Source organism: Ipomoea triloba, chromosome 5 (genome assembly GCF_003576645.1).
Source record: "Ipomoea triloba cultivar NCNSP0323 chromosome 5, ASM357664v1".
Taxonomy (NCBI): Eukaryota; Viridiplantae; Streptophyta; class Magnoliopsida; order Solanales; family Convolvulaceae; genus Ipomoea; species Ipomoea triloba.
The window spans coordinates 2,062,188-2,086,093 of NC_044920.1; the positions used below are offsets into that span (position 1 = coordinate 2,062,188).

At 36.4% G+C, this 23,906-nt stretch overlaps 2 protein-coding genes across 2 annotated transcripts; both read right to left on the minus strand.

The window, feature by feature from the left end:
• Positions 1-5,208: 5,208 nt before the first annotated feature.
• LOC116018867 (pentatricopeptide repeat-containing protein At3g56030, mitochondrial-like) lies at positions 5,209-7,860 on the minus strand. The gene is made up of 2 exons (XM_031258885.1): positions 6,667-7,860; positions 5,209-5,573 (listed from the first exon to the last, which is right to left on the minus strand). Exon 1 carries the CDS (start codon positions 7,751-7,753, stop codon positions 6,746-6,748), a length of 1,008 nt encoding a protein of 335 aa, XP_031114745.1. The 5' UTR covers positions 7,754-7,860; the 3' UTR covers positions 5,209-5,573; positions 6,667-6,745.
• A 2,053-nt stretch (positions 7,861-9,913) lies between these two features.
• On the minus strand, positions 9,914-20,974 carry LOC116019954 (clathrin heavy chain 2-like). The gene is made up of 30 exons (XM_031260361.1): positions 20,689-20,974; positions 20,165-20,369; positions 19,699-19,787; positions 19,494-19,572; positions 19,278-19,405; positions 18,075-18,173; positions 17,883-17,991; positions 17,503-17,582; positions 17,185-17,412; positions 17,032-17,097; positions 16,275-16,391; positions 15,967-16,164; positions 15,714-15,830; positions 15,474-15,533; positions 15,116-15,202; positions 14,936-15,019; positions 14,712-14,846; positions 14,541-14,603; positions 14,349-14,453; positions 14,071-14,183; positions 13,723-13,975; positions 13,492-13,628; positions 13,137-13,415; positions 12,043-13,045; positions 11,421-11,906; positions 11,149-11,319; positions 10,888-11,073; positions 10,646-10,768; positions 10,164-10,274; positions 9,914-10,072 (listed from the first exon to the last, which is right to left on the minus strand). The coding sequence occupies exons 1-30, from the start codon at positions 20,731-20,733 to the stop codon at positions 9,914-9,916; spliced, it is 5,115 nt and encodes a 1,704-aa protein (XP_031116221.1). The 5' UTR covers positions 20,734-20,974.
• Positions 20,975-23,906: the final 2,932 nt, after the last annotated feature.

Sequence of the window (23,906 nt, forward strand, 5' to 3'; positions counted from 1 at the left end):
TATGCGGTGAATCTTTTATGTCAGCAGATGCATGCTCTCACGGTGGATCATTGGGCTCAGCTTAAGCGGGTTTTACGTTACGTTCAGGGCACTACCAGTTTTGGCTTGCTGCTTCGTAAGTCTTCTAACTCTGCCATTCATGCATATTCTGATTCCGACTGGGCTGGGTGTCCTACAGATAGGAAGTCTACAAGTGGGTTTGCTGTGTTCTTGGGGTCCAATCTGGTGTCTTGGATGTGCAAGAAACAGCGTACTGTGGCCAGATCTTCTACTGAGGCTGAGTACAAGGCCATTGCAGATGTTTGTGCTGAAGTGACCTGGGTGGTGTCTTTGCTTTGTGAGTTGGGGTATTCTAATATCTCAACCCCGAAGTTATGGTGTGATAATCTCGGCGCCACCTACATGTGTGCAAACCCGGTCTTTCATGCGCGAACAAAACACATTGAGATTGATTATCATTTTGTTCGCGATAAAGTTGCTGCAGGTGATCTACAGGTCAATTTTATCTCTACTTAGGATCAGCTAGCGGACATCTTCACCAAACCTCTGGCTGCGCCTCGGTTTTCCTTTTTGCGTGACAAGCTTCATGTTGCTGCGCCTTCCTGAGCTTGAGGGGGAGAGTTAGGACTCCTATTTTAGACTAGTTCTACTTCTATTCAAACTCTGTAGCTAGTATAAATATTCTCTTGTAATCTTAACCTGATTGAGACATTCAATTATTCTAAACCTAATCGTGATTAATTAAGAAATTAGATCATATAACAATTTCAGGCATATTTATTTATTTTAGTATTTTTTTTTTAATTTTACTTTTGATATTTATGAAGATATATAATAGAGATTGAATGTTGGATTGCCTTACGCGAGCTAGGATTATAGGATAGAGTTTACTTAGTGCACACCATTATGTAGTGGTTGCAAGTTTTCCTCATCACTCAAAAAAAAAAAAAAAAGATATAGCCCAATTTCGCCTTAAATTGGTGGCCAAGTGAGTTGAGCATAATCCTCGTAATAAAAGATCATGAGTTTGAAGTTAAAAAAAAAAAATACAAAGAAGATCATGTGTTTGATTCTTGTCAGCACACTCACAATTATATAACACTCATTGGAAGTGGTTGGCCGGTTACACTGATAGTCAATAAATGTCGTTAAAAAACTTTAGAGAGTTTTGGAAAATAGTTGTTAATTAGTTGATAAGCGATAGCGGATTGACTTAGATGATAGCTATTAGCGGGTTTGATTTGGTGGTAGTAATATCTAGTGTATACAGATGTTTGGTAAATTAACTATTAATTGATAGTTTATGATTAGAGTTAATTCCCAAAATGGTCCTCCGACTATGGCATTTTCTTAATTTAGTTCCTTGACTTTTAATTGCACCCAAAGTGGTCCCCCGACTATTGAATTTCAAGCCAAAATGGACATCTGTTAGCTTTGGCGTGAAGTGGGGGTTAAAATGAAGGGTAAAATGGGTAATTCAAATTTTCATCTCCAATTTAATCAATATGCATCCCCAATTCAACAACCTGCCCATATTTTTCTTCAACTTCATCCACAAACTTTCCAAGGCAAAGATTTCACTAAAATTTTATTTTGAAATACAATTAAAAATTAATCTATGAATTTTAAAAAATAATTATCAAGTACAAAAATAATAGATTACATATAAAGTATATTTTTTTAAAATTTGGGCTCATGTGTTGTCACCCTAGCTGCAGAATTTCATATATAAGTATTAGAATATCTATCACAATTTATTTTTAATTTAAATTAATATTAAATTTTTTATACCCGTCTCACAAATCATCTTACACAAATGTGACTCTTTTTTTAATTTTGTTTCAATAATAGATTCATCAATAACCACGAACTCACAATTTCACCAAACATCATTCTCAGTAATTTAGGAACAAATTAATTTCCATTCATTATCTAATGATACCGAATCACAGCACATTATGTACATGAATTACAAGAATGATATGATACCAATTCAACGTCCAACCCCAATCCATATGAATTAGTTCATTTTCCCTTCATATTGTACTTGAGGTTGGTCAAAATGGAGTTGGCCGGACACTGTGAACCTCCATCTGCTTACACCATATATTTACATATTGATCCTCAACCCTGACAGAACCAAGCTTTTCCATATACACCCAAGCGACGCCATCGATGGAGGTAATAAGTGAATCACTATCGTCTTTGTTGGCACCCATCTCAGTCAACACCGCCGCGAGGTGTTTAAGGATGTTGACAGCTACATTGAGTTGCAAGGTTGTGTTGTCCAAGAGCCTTGCGCACTCAGTGTAGACCATCTTCACGCCCAGGATCCTCGCGACCTTGTTCGCCGCTATGGTTTCTTCTACATCATAATTTGGGGAAAAAAATGGCTTAGGAAAATCGCAATTAGGGCTGCAATTTGTTTCTTCTACATCCATTTTGCCCTTCTTTTTAACGGCATATTCACGCCAAAGCTAACGGATACCATTTTGGCTTAAAATTCAATAGTCAGGGGACCACTTTGGGTGCAATTAAAAGTCAAGGAACTAAATTAAGAAAAGGCCATAGTCGAAGGACCATTTTGGGAATTAACTCTTTATGATTACATGCAAAATGACATTTAATGGTATGAGTGTATTATGTTATTTTAACTTATAATAATAATAATAAATTATAATAATAATAATAATAATAATATTATTATTATTATTATTATTATTATTTCAAAAAAATATTATTATTATTATTATTATTATTATAGAATTTATATAAAAATAAATAAACATATATATGTCCACAGGCTTAGGTGCTCGTGAACACTAATAAGCAATCACATGTCTTGTTGCTAATTACCTTCACGGTATTAAGCAACAGGCTTATATTATGAGCCCCATCGATAGGCCGGTTCAAACACCCCGGTCCGTTGCCTAGTACCTTAAAGAGACAATGAGAGTAAAGGGGCTGCTAAACCCGTTTACATAGTTTTGTTGTTTAAAAAAAAAAGTATTGTGGGTGTTTTGGAAAAAATAATTTATTTCTAAAAAAGCTTATCGGGGAAAAAATTGCTTTGAGCAACTTTTTGAATTTTAACATTTAGGACCAATAAATTGTTACAAAAAGCTAATTAACCAAACATTTATATTAACTGCTTAATCAAATCAAATACCTATTTGTGATCAAACAAGTCAAAATTGACTAAAAAAATATTTTAGGGCCTTAGTCATTAGGTCATCGGATAAGTTTACAGAGTTTCGACCAGAAAAAGTAGTCAATACTCTGATCTTGTGTTAAGAACACCTCAAACTTTACTAACTCAACAAAATTTTATACGCTAGTTGATAGATACCTGGCATAGGTAATAGGAAAAAACATTTAATAATAATAATAATAATAATAACAACAATAATAATAATAATAAGCTTAGTTTTGAATGGACATTAAATAATGTTTGTCAGAGATTTGATGACTGAAGCTCATAACTACCACTACTGCATTTTATGCATGATACAACGGTCCATTAGACAAAACGTACGAGGCAGTTGTACATCAGAATGTAAAGGAGAATTGTATCTATAACTACTATACATAAGTTTGAATTGCAGGTTCTTGCTCTGAAGATGAGTGGAGGAGATAAATCGCTTGTAAAATGTGTTTCAATTAGCTATTAGATTCTCAAATATCTCCATTTTTTTTATTTTTGGTAGGACTCGAACCTTATGGTTGCAAACAAAGTAGAGCTTATGAAACTATTTTGAATTGGTTAATTAGTTGAGCTATAACTTAATCGGAGACCAGATCTTGAAATTGTACGTAATTTACATTATATATACAACATTATGGAAGTATTTTGAATTGGTTAATCAGTTGAGCTATACCTTAGAGACAAGATCTTGAAATTGTAATCTCTAGGCCAATTGTTCAATCAAAATGAAGTGCCTACAATTCAGCGAGAGGACTACTCACTGTATTTGATGGTGACAATCCCGAGCATATGCACCCCAAAAAGGTGGGGGGAGAGGGGGTTGCAAATCTGCCGGTTATAAAAGTGGTTAATTATTTGGTCCAACTTATATTTATTATATTCTGAATTTATAATAATTGCAAAACGTGGGAAATTTTCAATTTTTTTTAGCATTTGTGATAATTGTAATCAAATTTTAATTTCTCTTTAAAAATAAAAGGGATAAGGGTGAAATAAGCCCTTGAACTATTTATGAAAATGCAATTAAGCCTTTAAATTAGAAAAAGTTCCAATTAGACACTTGAAATTAGGAATTTTCTAAAGGGAATGCAGGAGGATGGAATTGAAACATGACCTAGTACATTAAGAATGCAGGAGGATGGAATTGAAACATGACCTAGTACATTAAGGCTGAAGCAGGATGGAATTGAAACATGACCTAGTACATTAAGGCTGAAGCTTTAAAACTGTATATTTCAGGGGCGAATATAAAATTGTTAGGGGCCAAAATGTAATGCAGGAGGATGGAATTGAAACATGACCTAGTACATTAAGAATGCAGGAGGATGGAATTGAAACATGACCTAGTACATTAAGGCTGAAGCAGGATGGAATTGAAACATGACCTAGTACATTAAGGCTGAAGCTTTAAAACTGTATATTTCAGGGGCGAATATAAAATTGTTAGGGGCCAAAATGTAAAGTGTGGAACTTCAAGGTCCCGTAATGTTGAGTGGTGGCAAAATGTAATGTGGCCCATGCAGGTCTCGAACCTGCGACCTTCGCGTTATTAGCACGACGCTCGAAACAAACTGAGCTAATAGGCCAATTTGATTTTGTTATTCGAATTACTTATATTATACGGAGTACTTGTTTTACATATTTCAAGAATCATACTAATTCATTTCTAAAATAAAACATAGCACTACAAAAAAATTTTAATTTACCAATGATAACATTCATTGATCCATAATTATTTTATCTGTTAGTGTTTTGCTGTTTTATTGTAGTGTGAAGGCAAAAAAAGATATGTTAAATACTACGGAGTACTACGCAATTTTGTTGACTTATCAAGTGATTTTTAGAAATTAATGCCAAGTGCATTTTTGTACCATTGAACAATTTCAAAACAATTTTAAATTGTTCAACCAGTTGAATGAAAAACAAAGGTAAAGAAATGTTTTGATAACAATATAATTATTTCTAAAGTTTCAAACTAAAACACAGTGTGAAAAACATGTTGAGAATCAAATATTTTGCAAAAGTAAAAATAATGATGGGTGAGTTGGTAGATAGATTGGGTCATTGAGCAATCCTTACGCAATGAATCAAGGTTCATAGTGCACGGTAGACTCAAGGTTCATAGTGCACTGTAGACTCTAGTGCATGTGTATATGTCTTATGTTATGAGCTTTCGAAATAGAACATCAATAACATAAATCAAGGTTTTTCATTCTTTTTTTTTTTTTGGTAAATCACAAGTCACCAAAGCAATCCCTATTGTTGATTGATCCATCACCACAATTCCACCAACTTGGAGTCTTAGCTCCAAAATACTGTTGCTGGAGTGTTTGACTTCAAGTCAGATGATCGACCACTTGAGCTAACCCTGCAAGGCAAAAAAGGTATATTTTTAACCATAAGGAAAAGTCAAGGGTCATTCATGTCGATGGGTAACGAGCACTATCATTGGTCCTATTGTACTATATAGGATATAAATAGCATACATGATTCTACTTGTTGCAACTCAACAATGTCGACTGATCCCTAGAATTTTCACAGTTTACATACAAAGAATGTCAACCAATACAATGAATACAACAGTGTATTGCAGTTTATTAATAGCTGAACACAGAACAATTCTGCTACTGAATACACTCATAAAGATGAGAGGAGGATTTCTGCAAATCAGATTTTAACAACACCCATGTTTTGCTGGAGATCACTCAACATTATTCATCATGAAAAGTATACCAAAATCAAAGCACGTACTAAACTTTGCAGAAGGCGCAAGGAACTAGTCAGGCATCTAGGTGGCGTCTAGTCACCACTTAGGCGGTCAAGTAAATTATACTGTATATATAAAAGACAGAGGGCAGTGAGATAGTAAGCACTACTGTTTGACTGTTATAATCTCACTGTTATAATCTCTTATCTCTCGAACTAGTCAACTACATATGTTAATTGGTTTTAGCATGTAGAATTTCACTCCACAGACTTGGTTGAGTTGAGCCGAGTCGGCCGTGTTGGGCACCAAGTAACCAAATTGGGTGTCTAATTGGCTATTGGCTGACTAGGACTGAAATCTTCTCGGCCTAGAGATGCCTAGGACGATTTTTACAACACTCGACAACTAAGAGCAAATCATTTTCGAGTGACGAGAAAAATCAGCAGCCACAATTGAGGGTTTGATTTGGATAAATCCCATGGTGTCACCCTAGCCGGCAAAGGAACAAAGAAATAACTCGATTACAAGACATGCTAATGTTATACTCACAATTTATTAGAGAACAGGGAAGCAATTGACTATACAGTAACAGCCATACTAACAATTCCAAGTTTCAACAAGTCTATCAAACCAAAGATTGAGCATTCCACCCATGGTGAACCAATAAAATTACTCTCATAAGGTATTTGAATGTCATGAAATTTATCAATCTGAATCAACATATGAGAATAATAAAACAGTTTCTGAGACTTACCTAAAAGAAGAATGCCTTTTAGCAGAAAATTTTTCTTTCTCCTCCAAATGGCAAATGCAGAGAAGATCCAAGTTAAAATTTACTCAGTCTTTCCAGCTGCTGCATCATGCTCATCTATGGCGTGCATATCATAAAACTCCTTCAATTTCTCCCCCATTTCTATTCCTCTTTGCTTCATCTCTTTTACAACTACTTTGGCATCTTCAAATCTCTTCCTGTAAATCAATTTCGTCGCCAATGTCCCGAAATTCTCGTAATCTAATTTCAAGTCTCTTCCAGAACAGGTCATTACAAACTCCAGCGCCTGCGCATGAAAACCTAGCCTCACCATTGATCCGATAATGTGCGCGTGTGTTGAATACAACGGCGAAATCCCCTCGTCCTCCATTCTAATCAGCAGCCTCAGCGCTGCGTCTGGTTTTCCGTCCCTGCACGCGCCCAAAACCAGCGCGTCGTACGTCCTAGTGTCCGCTCCCAGCTTCTCATTCTCCAAATTGGTGAGAACTCCGGCGGCTGAGCTTAGATCGCGGACGTAGCAATAGCCGGTGAGAATATAGTTGTAGGCGGTGAGATCCGGGCGGACTTTCAAGTCCTTCATCGCCTCCACCACGCGCCACGCCTCCTTGAATTTCCTCATCTTGGTGAGCTCGTTGAGTATAGGGTGGAAAGTGACGGCGTTGGAGCCGTAGCCCTCGCGCACCACGATCTCGGCCACGCGCAGCGCGTGCGGCAAGTGGCGAAGCTTCGAGAGGCGAGCCACGAGGCAGTCGTGCGCGCTCTTCCTGGCGAAGCGCTGGTCGATGCGAGATAGCGCCGCAAGGAGATCGTCGAGCTTAGAGATGTCGCGGGAGATGAACTTGAAGGTGTAGTTGGTGCAGAATAAGCCGTGTTTCCCCCGCTGCTCGAGGAGGGATTGGACGGCGTCGAAGTCCCCATTCCGGCCGGCTTTATTAATCAGCTCATCGTATCTCGACGTCGTCAGAGTCTCCGGCGCTGCGCTGGCATCGGTTGAGCTTTGGGTAGAGAAAGCACACAGAAATGGTGATGATTTTGGGGTTTTACAGAGAAGCGAACGCAGAGAGAGCATTTTTAACAGGGTTTAGGGGAGAAGAGATCGAGAATTCAAAAGGAGTTCAGATACGGAGGAGCATAGAGCATTATATATTTTGGGCCCAAATGAATTTAGCCCATTACGGAGTGAGACCAACAAATTATCAATCATTATATCGTGGACGAGTGTGACCCTACAATACATAGAAATTAACTTCATAATATACAGAATTTATATTCATAATGATGATATAATGAATATGAATTATGTGCATTTTGAACATGAATTATGTAGCTCATTACAAAGTTAGACCGGCAAATTATACCATCGACCAAGGTCCACCTTATATTGTGGATCTTGATCCAAAATGACATTCAGATTATGTGTCTGCAATTAATATAATATGTATCTGCAGTTAATAGAACACATAATATGTAATTAACATATGGCAAATTATGCTGTGGACCCAAGTCCACCTTGCAAGGTGGACTTGGGTCCAAAACTACGTCGTTTTTGTCTTCTTTTTTTTTTAATTAGTAAACATATTGTTGAATATAAAGTTGTTCAAAAATGTGTGAATGTAGAGGTTTCAAAGTGTGAATGTAGAGTATAGAAATCGTGAATGTAGATTTATGATTGTGTGAATGTAGAGTTGCCCAGAAATGTGTGAATGTGGATGTTTCAAATTGTGAATATAGAGTATAGAAATCGTGAATGTAGAGTTATGCATGTGTGAATCTGTAATAGAGTTAAGAAGTTCTAGCAACTTGTACGTAGCCCTGTAACGTGTGAATGTGGAGTTCTCAAGTTGTGAATATAGAGTATAGGACCTGTGAATATAGAGTTTTGAATATATGAATGCATAACAGTGGTAATATAATTACTAAACATATAATCATGTAATGTGTGAATGTGAAGTTTACAAAGTGTGAATGTAGAGTATAGTGTATGTGAATGTAGAATATACTGTATGTGAATGTAGACCCAGGTCCACCTTGCAAGGTGGACCTGGGTCCACGGCATAACAACCCTTAACATATAATGTCCATTTAATTTATTTACAAACACATAATATATTAACATTAGACACATAATATTTTAACTATAGATACATAATTTTTAGATCATCAAAGTCCATAAAAATCGAAATGCAAGATGGGCTTAAATGCTTAATCCATCGTATAACAATTGAATTTAACCAATACCTTTTTGCAAGAGGCAATTTACATGTGAACCAGAATTTACAGTGCACTATGAACTCTGATCCAATATACAGAATTTGACTTCATGATGTATAAAATTTATCTTCATAATATAATGCACAGAATTCGTGTTCATAATATACATACACATAAACACGATATAATGAACATATATACACAATTTAACTTCATAAAGTACAGAATTAATGTCCATAATGAACATGAATTACACACTTAACATAATATTACGAACATGAACTCTGTGCATTATGAACATAAACTCTATATATAAAATTAAATTATGTGTATTGGATCAGTGTCATCAGTGTCTACAGCGCACTGTGAACCCTGATCCACGATATAACAATTGTTTGCAAGATAGGAAGAAGGAAACAAGACCCATGTCGCAATATCTGGCAAATCAGTCCAAAATACATAACAATTTACATATTGAATGTTGACAATTCAAATTGCATCTTAATATAGTCCGACCATTTAAACAAATCAAGCAAAATTTTGTGTTGTGTTACTCAAGGTGCAGGTGGGAAACGGTAGATTAATGCAATTCTATTACATTTTGCATGTAATTTAGAACAATATACCACATAATAAGTAAGATATGACGCATGAGATCAGCTCTGTATAATGTTTGTTTCAGACATGAAAAAATAAAACTCTACACAAACAACAGTTTTGACTCTGAAAATCAGTGTAAATGCAATGCCATGAAGGAAGCAAATACAGTTGCTTCTGAAAATACACAGAGAGTCCTCATTAGCTTACCTGACTGCAAAAAAATGCCTCTTCTAACACAATATTACAGAGGAGCTATGAACACCACTATAACAACACAAATCAGTTATTTTGAACCCGCCCATCCATCATCAACAAACTACTTCCACTGAGAATTTCAATGCGGGGGGAAACCATATTGTTCTCTTCCAACTTTGTCTTCTATAGTGTTTGTTACAACTGTATATGGCCACCAAACAGATTAATATGATCCCATAGGTGGCATGCCAAATGGCGGCATAGGCGGCATTCCCATGCCACCCATGGGCGGTGGAGCAAAACCACCTCCAACACCAGGACCTCCCATGCCAGGAACTGGTGGAGCAGGCAAAGCAAGAGGCAATAGCTGTGCATACATATTCTGTGCATGACAATTGTAAAAGTATTAGAAACCTTCTGACCAAATAACTTAGTCAAGAACAAATATATACAGAATATAATTATTTAAGTACCTGCTGCTTAATAATGTCCTTCTCTTCGCTCTCTTTAGCCTTTGCCTCAGATTGAGCCTCAATTTTATCTTTGATAAGTTCATCCACTTTGCCAGTATATTCACGGATGAACTGCAATATAAATCCATGCCAATAAAAGAAACATATAAGTGAAAAGGAATTCCAAGGGCTAAACATGTAAAAAGGTTGTTTTTCTACAACCAACTTTCCTTTTTATGCGTAAAAGTTGATGTAAGAGGACATCATTAGTATAATTACTAACCGTCACATTAACACACTAAGCTTTCTGTGCTTAAGTATTTGATTCAAAATTGGAAAACATTAGTATCATCGAACTTAAAACAATGTGTTATGGCCTCACGAATTAAATTGGACTGACGAGAACTCAAGAAAAATAAACAAGCAAAGGGGAAAGGGTGAGTGGGTTGAGTGAATTTGTCCATGCTTTTGTCTGGTGTGTGAGAGAGAGAAACCATGGTTACCTGCAACAGGTAAGGGAATGCAAAGTCAATCATGTTGTTCATCCATGCAAGCTCAAGAGCAACATCAGGGCGAATCAAATCATAACAAACAAAGAGGCACGATGCAAAGCATTCCTTCTTTCCCTGCAAACCATAGCAACCACGTTGTTTTGATCAAACCAATGAATTCTAACATCTTCAAAAAAGCAAGGAGCAGATTTTAGTGACAAATGAAAGCAGAAAAGGTATATTCAAGCAATTACCTGCTCAATGAAATACACAAGTAACTCTTCAGCAAGTTCACGGTCCCCAGATTGCGAGGCAGTCTCCATGGCGTCTTTGTAAAGATTGTCTTTCTTAGATAGAGCAATGGATTGCTTCCACCTGCCTGCTTTCTTGTAGATATAAGCAGCAACCCGCCTCATTTCAAGAAGCTCATGTTTCTCAATCTGAACCGATACATCAAATTGTGAGACTATAATTAGACTGAACAAACATAATAAAATGTAACAAACTAAATTCACCTTCTGTGCAAGACCAATCTGATCAAAGTTATCATGCAATTCAATAGATTCTCTAAGTCTGTCATAGTCTTCCTCCTCAACATATATCTCATTGAGGGCCTCATTAACAGCAGAAACGTTATTGCTTTGAACAGCAACCATGTATGGCTTCACCAAACGCAAATGACCGGCCTGATCTCCACAAAAATACAAACAGTTTAGCAATATATATATAACATAAGATATGTTCAAGCAAAGTGCACAGAATGACAGAAATAATAATAGACTTTCACCTTTCTCATAATGTCCACCACACGTGTGTGATCCACCTTCAGTGCAAGGACATTTAATAGATCATTAATGAGATCAGGATGCTCTTGCAAATAGAAATGTACAGCCTTGTAATACAACTCCACATTGGCAACTTTGACAATGATGTCTTTGAACTGCATGTGGTCCCAAGCATCAGGGGAGTGATTCATGACAGTAGTAGCAGCATTATCAAATTCATCATATTGGATATACAGATAGGTAAGTTCCATCCAGTGCTGCTGCTCATCACAAGCTCGTATAAGTTTAGGAATGTTAAGACGGGTGGAGAATAATTTAATGTGTTCCATGAGCTTCTCATGACGGTATCTGGCATATAACACACCAAGCTCTGTGAAGATACCCATATGTGCGCGCTCCAACCCCAGACCACTTTCCATAAGAGAAATTAGTTCATTGAAGCATCCTCGGTTTTGATAATATTCACTTACTTCTTCCAGGTCATCTACCTGCAAAAGTAACAACGGACTCATTGTTAGTAATGCAGAAGCCTTCTGATAGTTTAAATAGGAGAGGAGATAATTCGGTAATATCAAGAAAATAAATAGTCTAGTTGGAATTCATAAAGATGTCCAATACAAATACCTGCACTATAATATTAAGCCCACAAATCTGAGCCAACCGGAACTCCTCAGCGTCCACGCAAGCAAAGCAGACTTCCTTCCATGTCTTTGCACTATTTGCCTTGCGTGCAGCATCAACCGCACCTTGAAATTGCTTCAACTTTACTAGTGTGCTAGCCAATTTTCCCCAATTAGAAATAAATGCAAATATGATCTTTGCAGCCTCATATAGACCTTCATCAAACAAACGATCGCCAACATTGGGTAGATTGGCAACATTTGGCATGAGAATAAATTCTTCAATGTCACCCAGCCGATCAATTTTGGCATATGCAAAGATAAGTTCACTGTCAACCTTAGGCTCCTTTGTCTTCTGCCTAACCATCAGTAGATATTTTACCAAATCATGGTAAACATCTGCATCCTCAGCAGCACGAATAACTTCCAAAAAGTGAGTAGCATCATCTGCACGGATAAATGACTCAATTGCATCACTAACTAATCCATCTCGAAGTTGAGCTTTGGCCACCTGGCTCCACACTGAGTCTTCTTCAACACGGAATGCAAACTCCACAGCCCGGTTAATGTCTCTAATGTTATCTAATAGAACATTAACAGCTTGGACATTCAAGTTGAATTTCTTGAAAATAGCAAAAGCCTCTTCATACAGCTGGGCCTCAACAGCCACTTCACCAACAGCAGGTCCATCAAAATTGTCAAGCCTATTGACGTAGTCCATAACTCTAGATGGATCAGCTTTTATGGCCGTTAAGATAAGCAAATTCTGCAGGTTAAAGTTCCCACTAAATGCAGAGTTTTGGAGCACAATTTTTTCAAGAAGCTCAATTAATTCATGCGGAAGATCAGCAGTCATGAAAGCTTTAACAGCTGCAGACACTTGTTCAGGGCTCTTGCTTTCAGGCAAAGCAGTTGATACAACTTGATCAATAAGCTGCCTTCTAAATTCATTTTCTGGGTTGAGAACTTTGTCCCAAAGATCAGCCTCCATCCTTTCAACTACATACCTAAAATAACAAAAACACTCATGAACATCCAGACCTTTGATGAAACTGAATGCCATGGCACTGGCAAGTAAATCAAGTGGTTAATACAAACCTCGCCTGAAGTTTGAACAACGAGTTCTTGTTTGTTACATTGATTAGCTCATCATCACACTGCCCTCTCCTGTACGCAACAACTGCAAGGGTAGGATCACGCTTCTCACAATACTTACCCACAACACGTGAGTCGTAATATGGGTTGGTTGTGAGGAAGTGCTCTGGGTTGTTGTTGCTATCTATAATTATTTTACCCAGAGCATTGTGAACATGAACATCTTGGCTTCCTTCACTCACAAGGTGCTCCAAAAACTGAGTAAGCAATCGGAGGCGGTTCCTGATATTCACAAGAAAATAAGAGGAATACAAAGTAACAATGACCAAGAAAATAGCCTAACAGAGAGAACCCAAACCTTTTCTCACATTCATCAACTAGTGGCTCAACAGGGAGTAGAGAACGGACAGATAGGATCAGGCCTTTAATGAAATCTTCTGGGCACTCATCATCTAGAAGCTGCCCAACAACTAATGGAGCATTTCCTGGATTGACCTATCCATGAAAAAAACAGAAAACTCAAATTGACCGCAACTTGATGATATTAGCAACTTAACTTATTATAGGAAATCCTAAACAGAACTGATACCTTTTGGACATAGCCTTCAATATATCTGAGCATATTGCTTGTGTATAGGTAGTGAGTGAGGTCTGGAACAAACCCAAAGCGGTCACATACATTAATTAAAGGTCGAGCATCAGGGAGTTTGGCTTCCATTAAAAAGTTTTTAGTTTTCTCAGGGTCGTAGAAGTTGGATTCCCTAGTTACACGCTCAACTTCCTTGATTTGTCCAGTTTTTGCAGCTGCTTCAATGTACTTAAAGTGGATTTCAGGATCCTCACTGCAATAATGAATGCCAATAAGTTCACGGATAAGTATTGCCAAAACAAATTTTTAATATCACAGTTGAAAATCCCTTCTTTTGGCAATGTATACCTTGAGCTCAGATATGATCCTAAGAAGAAGTACAACCCATCATATGACTTAAACTGCTCAAAAAGCTTTATGCAGGCATCAAGGCCCAGCTGCTCACAGTATTCTTTTGCAACCTGAATGGAGAACAAACATAATCAATCAATGCTCTTAATTGGATATATATATATATATTAAAACAACAATTTCACACCAAAGTTGATGTGACTTGTTTGCAAGTCTCAAGGTTAACCCAGAAAGGTTTCTTCTGAAATAATAAATACTAAGAACACCACTGATACCTGAACAATTATCTGAAGATTTCCTTTCAGATTGATTAGCAGAAGGTCCTTCATACATTCCAAAGCCCACTCACGTGAAAGAGTCCCAAAGAATTCAACCAGACCCTGGACAACAGATCAGAGAATTTAGACGGAGGCTCTGACCCTAATCATCTACAGCAGAACAGTAGCGAATATATTGGTGTTACCAACCTGAGGCTCAATTGCATGAGTATTTACAATAACACGCTTTATATCAGGCAGCTCTGTGTAGTGCTGTGGAAACAGTAAATAGTTTATTTAAATTCATTATCCAGTCATACAATTGATACAAAAATTGAAATTAAAAAAAATAAAATAAAAAATTAAGCAAAGACATAAAACCTGTAAAGCTCTAATATAAAGTCCAGCTTTTTCACAAAGTTGAGCAACTCGAGGACGATCATAATGACTGAACATTCCATTTGCCAAAATTGCATCAGCCACATTTGGGAAAGTAACAAGGTTGATTTCCAAGACCTGGATAGAAAAGAGATATCATGGTGATAAAATCAAAACACCTAAACTGAGGCAAGTTTCTCTACAATTAGTGAAAAAAGAAAATCAACCTTGGTCTGCAGAAAACCATGCTCAGGCAGGTTGGGTTTCAGAACATCCAATAAAAATGCTGTAGCCTCACGGATCATGTTCCTCTGATCAAAAGAGAAAGAAAATTTTATTCATGATTGCTACATCCAACACATAAGGACACAATTCTGTAAAAGCAAAGCAGAAAACAATGAGCTGACCTGAAGAAATAGATCAGTTATTGTGTTGTAATCAACAGGACAGCCTCCCTCCATTTGGGACATCATGAGGGCAAAGTTTACTGCTCCCTGCAGATATCAAACTTAATGTTATCCTTCATCCTTATGATACTCACATGTTATTCACTTGTTCATGCTTCAATAAAGAAGAGGCCAGTTTCCAAAGTATGTTACAATGGCATATTTATTTCAGTGAGCAAAACTAAAGGTACACATAATACATTTGAAAGACTGATGATGGTAATGTTAACTCTATTAATATTTGCTTATTCAACAAACATAGTAGACATGTCATAGGCATGCAAGTGGCATTCACAATCACCGATGGGTGATGGCATACCTGAGGATCAGATCGAAGAATTGTTTGCAGTAGGAAAAGATAGTCCGGTGTATACCCAACCTGCAACAATACCAATAAAAATCTCAATACAATCATACTATGGTCATCAGATGAATACAGAAACAAAAACAGCAACGCAAAATGAGTAGATAAAAGATAAACATTGGATTTAATCTTAAAAGCTAAATGAGAAAAAAGAATAGGAGAAACCAATGAAAAGACCAAAAAACTTTCACTAACCTGCTTAGAGTATATTAAAATCTTGTCAAATTCCCTGCGCTCTGCAAATGCTGCAACGACCTTCGGGGTCGCTCTTGCTTTAATATATATTTTCAATGCCATGTCGTTATCCACAGTCTACAACACAATATTTTTCCTATTAGAATATGAAACAAGAAAAGGCAATGGAATACCAGACAAACCACCAAGAAAAAAAAAATGAACTACCCAGCCATGCCACCCAAAAGTTCACCAAAAGAAAGTGAAAACTAACCTTCACAAGATCCCCAAGTTCCTCACTACACTCCAGCTTATCCTCAGCTAACCAGTTCTCCAAAAGATTCTTCTTATTTTGGTTCACAACAAGTCGTGAAAGTTCCAATGACTCAAAGGCATTAAGCTTCCCTTTAGTTAAAAGGGTTCCAAAGTACTGAAGCAAAGGTGGTGTTTGCCCTGCCTGAGCAGGAACACTCTGCAAATAAGCCATAAAAACACATTAAGGATAAATACAATTTCCTTATTTTTTTTCACAAGGATTATGAAATATGAAAGATAAGTCACGATGATTGTATCAAGAAATACCTGAAATTTGGCAACAGTATCAGGTGTCCGGAGAATGCCTTGTGGAGACTCTGCAGCAAGCTCAGCAGCCTCCTTATACTTAGTTTGAGCAAATAACTCTTGGAAACGTTGAACCACCTAATTCATCATTTAGAATATGAATGAATATAACACCAAAAAAATAAAGAGTTAACATGTTCTAACAATCACAGTTAAGTATTGACAAGCGATTCCCTAGACTAAAGAATAGTAACATGATCATATCTCCACCAAAAAAAAACATGATCATATCCAAAAAGTATATAGGGGATAGCACTGAAGATGATTTGTATAATAAAAACCTGTAACTCTGTAAGATTCAACTTGCTCACTCCAATGTAGACTACAAGGATTTGTTTGGTTCAAAATCAAAAACAAAACATAGTAAATAGGTTATTTTTATTTTTGGAACTTGCAAATAGTGAAGTGCTTGTAATCCCTTTACTATTTTTTTTTCAAAAAGATCAAGATAAATTATCCCATCCCATTATCCCTATTTACTTTAATCCCAACTTTTGAGATTGGATGCAAAACCACCAGCTAACTTACACCCCCAAAATGTATATGAGATTAGGGTGGTTGTTAGTCCAAATGTCCAATCCTCCCTAATCCCATGAACCAGGCAACACCTCAGTGGTATCCTATTATCTTCTACAGGCATGAGTTATACTGAAACACTATGATGGTAATGATTCAATCAATCATCAGAAACAGTGAAAAGAACAAAATATCGGCTCACCAAATTCTCAGCACCAGGAAGATTTCCTCTTTTGGCAAGATTAACAGCAAGTTCCAAATTATTCAACTGCCAAATACATACAAAATTTAAAATTTGTGAGTAATATTAACTTCACATTTCTAATACCAAGTGGGGGAAAAGGTATAAACTTACTTGGCCACTAACAAAAGGCACAATTGTTGCTTCATTTACTGTGGCAAGCAGCACCTGACCTCGCCTGTTGACAGCATAGAAACCCCCTACAGAGGAAGCTTCTGCTGTCAAAAAAATGGGGTCAGGGCTTATCCTATTTCTGTATACTGCAGTAGCTGTTTCCAGGTCATAGACAAATAAAAGGCCAAGCTTTGTAATCACATATATTAAACCATATCTCTGTGATATCTGCAACCATAAAATATGGATTTCAGCATACAATATTACATTTACACCGTCTGGAACAGAATCAGATAGAAGGGCATCAGGAAGACAAACCTGCATTGCAACTGGAAAGTCATCAGCAAAGTCTGGGGGAAAGAAAAGATCTGCTTGTTTCTTGGTAAAGGATGGTTTCCCTGCACATAAAACAGACCAGACAATTGAATTTAGAACAGAAATCATGGTCCCAAAGATATAAAATGATAATAATGCAAGAATCAATGTAAATGCATTGGATTAACAACCCAAATGGTTAATCCCTTGAAACCTCATATTTTTCCAACAACACTAATCACATATAAAGTGCAGCATGCTTCTGCATTTCTAGATTAGGATTTTTTTTATCTTTTGGGTGTGGGGGTAAATAGGTAGGAGGTATCCAGAAGTCAGTCACAGAATAACAATTCAGGATTAATCAAAGTTAGGGTGAACAGAACCTGGCTGTGCTCCCAACTCAATGACATGCAATTTTGATGTAACCTGACCAGCATTTGAGGATTTTGTTGCAAAGGATATGAGAACAGAATCCTTATCATTTCCTGCAACCTGATAATATAGTATACCAGTCACAACATGTCTGCAAGCAAAGTCAGCAAAAAAGGTTCAGACAAAAAAGGAGTTTTTCTCACTCTAAATGAGGCAAATGAAGCAGCATGAGCTTCAAGAGCTTGACTACGTTGCTGATCAACTGAAAATAATTGCATGCTCCCTTTAACAAGCTGTGGCCTCTGTTACACAACCCAAAAAAATATTTAAACAACAGCCATTTATCTGTTGTCAATAGAATAAAAACCAGAAAGAATGCATCTTAACTAGATAAGAGAAGTCAAAATATCGTAACTATATGTCACAGAAGCTACTTCTCTACACACCAGAAGATGATTAAATAGCAAAGCACGTAGAAACGTACACAACCAATAATTGGAAGGTAAACACGTTATGAAAAACAGGAGATGCAGAAAGATGAAAAAATTCAAAACTCAAAGAAGAACCATAAGAAAGATAAAAGTAAAATTATCAAAAAATAAATAAATAAACAAAATGATCGGCCATGTAATAATAAAAATTAAAAAGAAAAAGAAAGAAAACTCAGAGTGCCATGGTCCACAAATTCATGATGCTCAAATATCCTAAAGGAAATCCACATCCCCAAGCCCCAGAAAAATAAAAGACAAATCACACTTTGAAAATCCAAACTCCCAGCTTATAGATTTATTACATCAAATAACCTTTCAATCAAAATCCTTCCAACCAATATTAAGAGATAAACAACACTGAATTTCTTTGAAGAAGATCATAAAAAACAAGCATTTCTCAAATCATCCTTGTTCTCAGAAACAATCTTGTAATGTCTAATCATTTATTATAGATAATTAAGTAGCCCTGTTCAGATCCAACTCAAAGCTCAAAGCTAACAAAAGTTTGAGAGATATCAGATGGCCAGCTCAGCTCACAACCAAGGTAAGGATGGAATCCAACATCCATGCAAAATGAATACTATAGTAGTGAGCAGCAATCAGTTCAAAAATTCCAATTCAGTTCAACAGAATATACATTATCAAACTTGAAGGAAAAAATCCTTGCAGAAAAATGAAAGAACCTGCATACTGGTTACTATATGTCTATACTATCAAGTTGTTCACCATTGATAAAACATGGATAGGGCAATGTTCAGACATTTATGGAATAGCTTGCAGCAGAAAAGTAATGAACAGATAAATTCCACACTCCTAAGTCGGCAGAACCAAATGATGACAAATTAAAAATACTAAAAAGGATAAAAAGGGAATAAATATTGATGATTATAGCAGCAAAGTAATGGATGTACACACCTCTGGAGAACCTGGTGCAATTCCAATCAAAACTAGCCATTTCTCAGTAGGATCACATCGATAATTGATTATTTGGTTGTTGGCCAAATTTGCTGTTCTATCAAACATCTTTACAGGCTCAGAGTCACCTAACAAAGCACATTGTGAAACATATCAAGCATGGATGATCAACCATAGTACCAGAGAGACAGGGGATACAAATATTGAGGAATCTACCTTCAATTGGCCAATGATACACAGCAGTTTGAGTGACCAGACCCAACATCTTTGGGGTAATCCACTTCCAGAATACAACCTTAATAGAAGACATACATGATGTTGGTCTCCACATTTTGATAGTTCCATAAATGTAGAGAAGTCTAAAAATGCATGCAATCTATAGACTGCAATACATTAATATATAAATAAACAAAAACCATACCTGCTCAGGCATCTGGTGTGATTTCATTTTTTGCTTAGCCTCAATATTGAATATTTGCAAGTGGTCTTGAGTGGTTCCCGGAACTTGGGCTTCAGAAAAGAGGAAAATTGCTTTGTCAATAACAAATTAATTAATAACTGCCTCAGTAGCTCAAACTTACTTTCAGATCCCTTTCACACTACCTAGTTACTTTCCTGAGTTACATAAGTAGACTACCCAAGCTCAGTGGCTCAGCCTCACTTCAAAATTCTAAATTAAATCCCCACATTGAGAGACAGATAAAAACAAAAATTAACCTTAAATCAGGGCTATTACGGATTTCTAGATATTTCTTTTAACCCCCCTCAATTGAGCCATTCTCAAATCTCTATCTCTCCCCCAAAAGGAAGTGATCAAAAGAGTATAGGATTCAGTAATTTGAGAACATGCAAAGATTTCAATTAACTATAAAGCAAAGATCAGGTACCTTTCAAAGCCAAAATTCTGGAAGTGGGACACATGATAGCAGAGTCTGCAGTAATAGGCCGCCTCAAAGGCTGCATTGGCATGTTCATATCAATGATAACCACACTATTTTGAGGTGCTGTCTCCCGTACACAAATAAACTTGTCGGATTCCATAGTCACATTTGTAAACGTGATAAACTGAGGGTTGACCCCTAAGCTTGACAGCTGCAACACAAAACCACACATACAAAACTTAAATTTCAAAGGCCATATCCGTATAACTCTGAAATTACAAAAACCAGCTCACAGATCTGAGTACGAAGTACAAATCACAGATCTACCGAACTTTAGCTTCTAGCATCCTAAGCTACCAAAAGCTTCGCAAAACCAAATCATTTAATCCAGAACCAATCATTTCCGCAGTCCGTATTCCCAACTGACACTTAATCAGTTCATAGCACCACACAACCGGGAAAACGATCCGAAATCCAATTCCTAACAAAATAACTGCTGAACCAGAGCAAACAACACTAAAATTGATTACCGTGAGGGTCTCCTTCATAGTGATCGGGGCGTTAGCGGCAGCCATGGCTGTGGTCAGATCGGGCCCCCGGATCTACGAAGCAATTGGGAACCGAGAGGCTGAAATGACGACGCGAACGGGACGAACGAACGGCTTACTCCAATCGCGTAGCGAGCTCAAAACCCTGGAACCCTCCGTGGGAGAGAAGTGGACTAAGATCTAGAGAGAGAGAGAGAGAGAACGAGAGGGCGAGGGAGGGTTCTGTTCTGGAGAGAGAACGCTGCTGCTAATGCACTTTCAGACTGGGATGTCAAATATTGAAATATTAATGAGAAATAATACGACGATGGCCAAAACGGGATTTTCGACTGAAAACTTAGCCAGGGACAGATCTACATCTCATCTCATAATCTATTTTTTTTAAAGTGTAACAAAAAAAATTAACTGAATTTTATATATAAAGAAAAGATGTTATCCGGGATAGTGAAAATTTGATTAAGAGTAAGTAACGATTTATATTTTTATTGGTGTTGTAATTGACTAGTCTTGGTGCGTGACAGCGTATTTAGACCGTTATAGTGGCTTATGACATCAATGTTGTCGGCATACGTGACTAAATTATAATAACTTTTACAAGTGAAGTTAAACTGACTAACTTATTTTTTGACTAATTGAGCTCAAGTCGATCCTTCCAAATGCTAAACATTAGACTATTGTTCATATTAGTATTTGTGTCTTAGAGGTAGGGCTGTGCAAACCCGACCCTATTCGTTTAACCTGACCGATCCGCGGTCCGAAACATGGCCACCCGAACCGATCCGCAACCGAAACAGTATATCCGACGTCGGATAAGGGATATCGGGTAGGGTAGGATATTTTCATATCTGACCCGCTCGAATATCCGAAATATATTAGGGTTGGGTTAGACATGCTATGATACGACGTCGTTTAAGCCTACTATATATGTATGTGTTTGCAGTTGCGTAGTCGTTATTGTGTTGTCTAGACTCTTCCATAATCCATTATATATGTTCTCTCTTCTCTGACTTCTCTCTACTCTCTACTCCAATGTTTTCTAAGTCTCTATGAGTCTATTCTCACTTCTTCTCCGATAGTTCGATTCTCTCCGATTATCTGATTCTCTCTGTTATGTACTTTTGTGTTGTCTGACTTCTCTGTTATTTGTCTCACTCTTGAGACTGAGAATTGTCTTCGAAAATCGAAAGTCGTATTCGATATCCGGTGGCCGTTGGCGATTTAGAGTGGTGGAAGCCCTTTTTGTGGTGATTACTAATAGAGACCCCTATTATACGGGGATTATTTGTGGGAAACCAAGTAAATCACATACCCTAATTTTATGATTTGTTATCTATTCATTGTATTGTGATATATGTTCAATATGATGAGAAATACTGTGATTTCTTAAAGTGGTGGAAGTTTTATTCTCAAACCCTAATTTTTATTGTGATTTAATCACTGTATTTGTGATACATGTTCAATATGATGAGAAATCTTGTGATTTCTTAAAGTGGTGGAAGTTTTATTCTCAAACCCTAATTTTTATTGGGGTTAATACCACAAATGGTCCTCTGACTATTGGGCTAGTACTCCTTTTAGTCCTCGACTTTCAATTCGACCACAAATGGTCCTCTGACTTTTATTTTTGACTACAAATAGTCCTCTGTTAAAATTTCTGTTAAATAGGTGTTAAATCTATGGGTAATATCGTCAGATTGATTAATATTATTATGATTGCTTCTTTTTAGAATTATATGACAACATAATTAATTTCAAATATTAATAAACATTAAGTTAATAAATATAAAAACAAAATGGACGTGACAAATTATATAAATGAACAAATTAAATAAAAATTCATGATTAATGTTCGCTATTTGTACTTGATTAATTATATTAATTTAACGGTGACAGCCTTCAATTATGTCCCAAACAAAATGTCTGATCGATTAATGAAAAGTGAAAACTATTAATCGGCCCTGCATGAACAACCATGAAAATGATGGAAGCAAGGTTTTTTAAAAAAAATTCTTCCATTTTAATCTGTTGGTTAAATTAAAAAAGATAGCTCTAATATTAAATCTGCATTTTGTACGCATAATTACGAGAATAAGGTGTATTGTTCTTTTTATTTAGGAGTATTTATATTTGTTAATTGTTTCAATTATGCTTGTTGGTGAAAAATTCTAAACATTTTTATTTTAAGACCATTATATATATCAATTTGACAATAATACCCCTAGATTTAACACCTATTTAACAGAAATTTTAATGGAGGACTATTTGTGGTTAAAAATGAAAGTCAAAGGACTATTTGTGGTCGAATTGAAAGTCGAGGACTAAAAGAAGTACTACCCTAATAGTCAGAGGACCATTTGTGGTATTAACTCTTTTTATTGTGATTTAAGCACTGTATTTGTGATATATTTGTGATATATGTTCAATATGATGAGAAATCTTGTGATTTCTTAAAGTGGTGGAAGTTTTATTCTCAATTCAAACTCTAATTTTTATTGTGATTTAATCATTGTATTTGTGATATATGATCAAAAATTTTGTGATTTCTTAAAGTGGTGGAAGTTTTATTCTCAACCCTAATTTTTAATCTGATTTAAGCACTGTATTGTGATATATTTGTAGTGATGTGCAAACCTAACCCAACTTGTTGTTCCTAATTTATATTATGTGATGTTCTGATGTCCCTTAAAGTTAAGGCTTAAATGTGAAATTATTAAGGTTGAAACTTGAAAGTTCCATTTATTGGTGGAAGTCCTTAACTGAAATCCAGATAATGATGAACTGGATATAAGTTCCTAAATATGGATTTCTTGTAATGTAAATATGTGATCTGTTTATGGATGTATAACCCTTAAATCAGTTAAATGTCTTTAACTGTTTGTAATGTAAATATGTAAATATGAAATCTTGATAAATGATGACACAAACTTGTGTTTGAATCTGGATTTCTTTGAATTCATTGTATGTTTATAGTGATTGTTCCATACTTGTCAATTGATAGTGTTGGAATGTTTGATAATTAATTGATGCACATCCTTTTAGATAGAGAGCATCACTGAACTTAGTTCTGGACCTCAACCCTCAACTCAGGAGGGACATGGAGGACAAGCCCAAAGCACTGAGACATCTGCTCAGCAGCCTCAGGTAAATCCTGCCGTTCCTGCACAAAAAAAAAAAAAAAAAAAAAAAAAAAAAAAAAAAAA

Coding starts and splice junctions, on each gene's coding strand:
- LOC116018867 (XM_031258885.1), bottom strand. CDS start 7,753: ATGCTCTCTCTGCGTTCGCTTCTCTGTAAAACCCCAAAATCATCACCA.
- LOC116019954 (XM_031260361.1), bottom strand. CDS start 20,733: ATGGCTGCCGCTAACGCCCCGATCACTATGAAGGAGACCCTCACG. Junction 15,020..15,115: donor TAACTGATCTATTTCTTCAG/GTCAGCTCATTG, acceptor TCTTTTGATCAG/AGGAACATGATCCGTGAGGC. Junction 14,847..14,935: donor ATGGTTTTCTGCAGACCAAG/GTTGATTTTCTT, acceptor TTTTCTATCCAG/GTCTTGGAAATCAACCTTGT.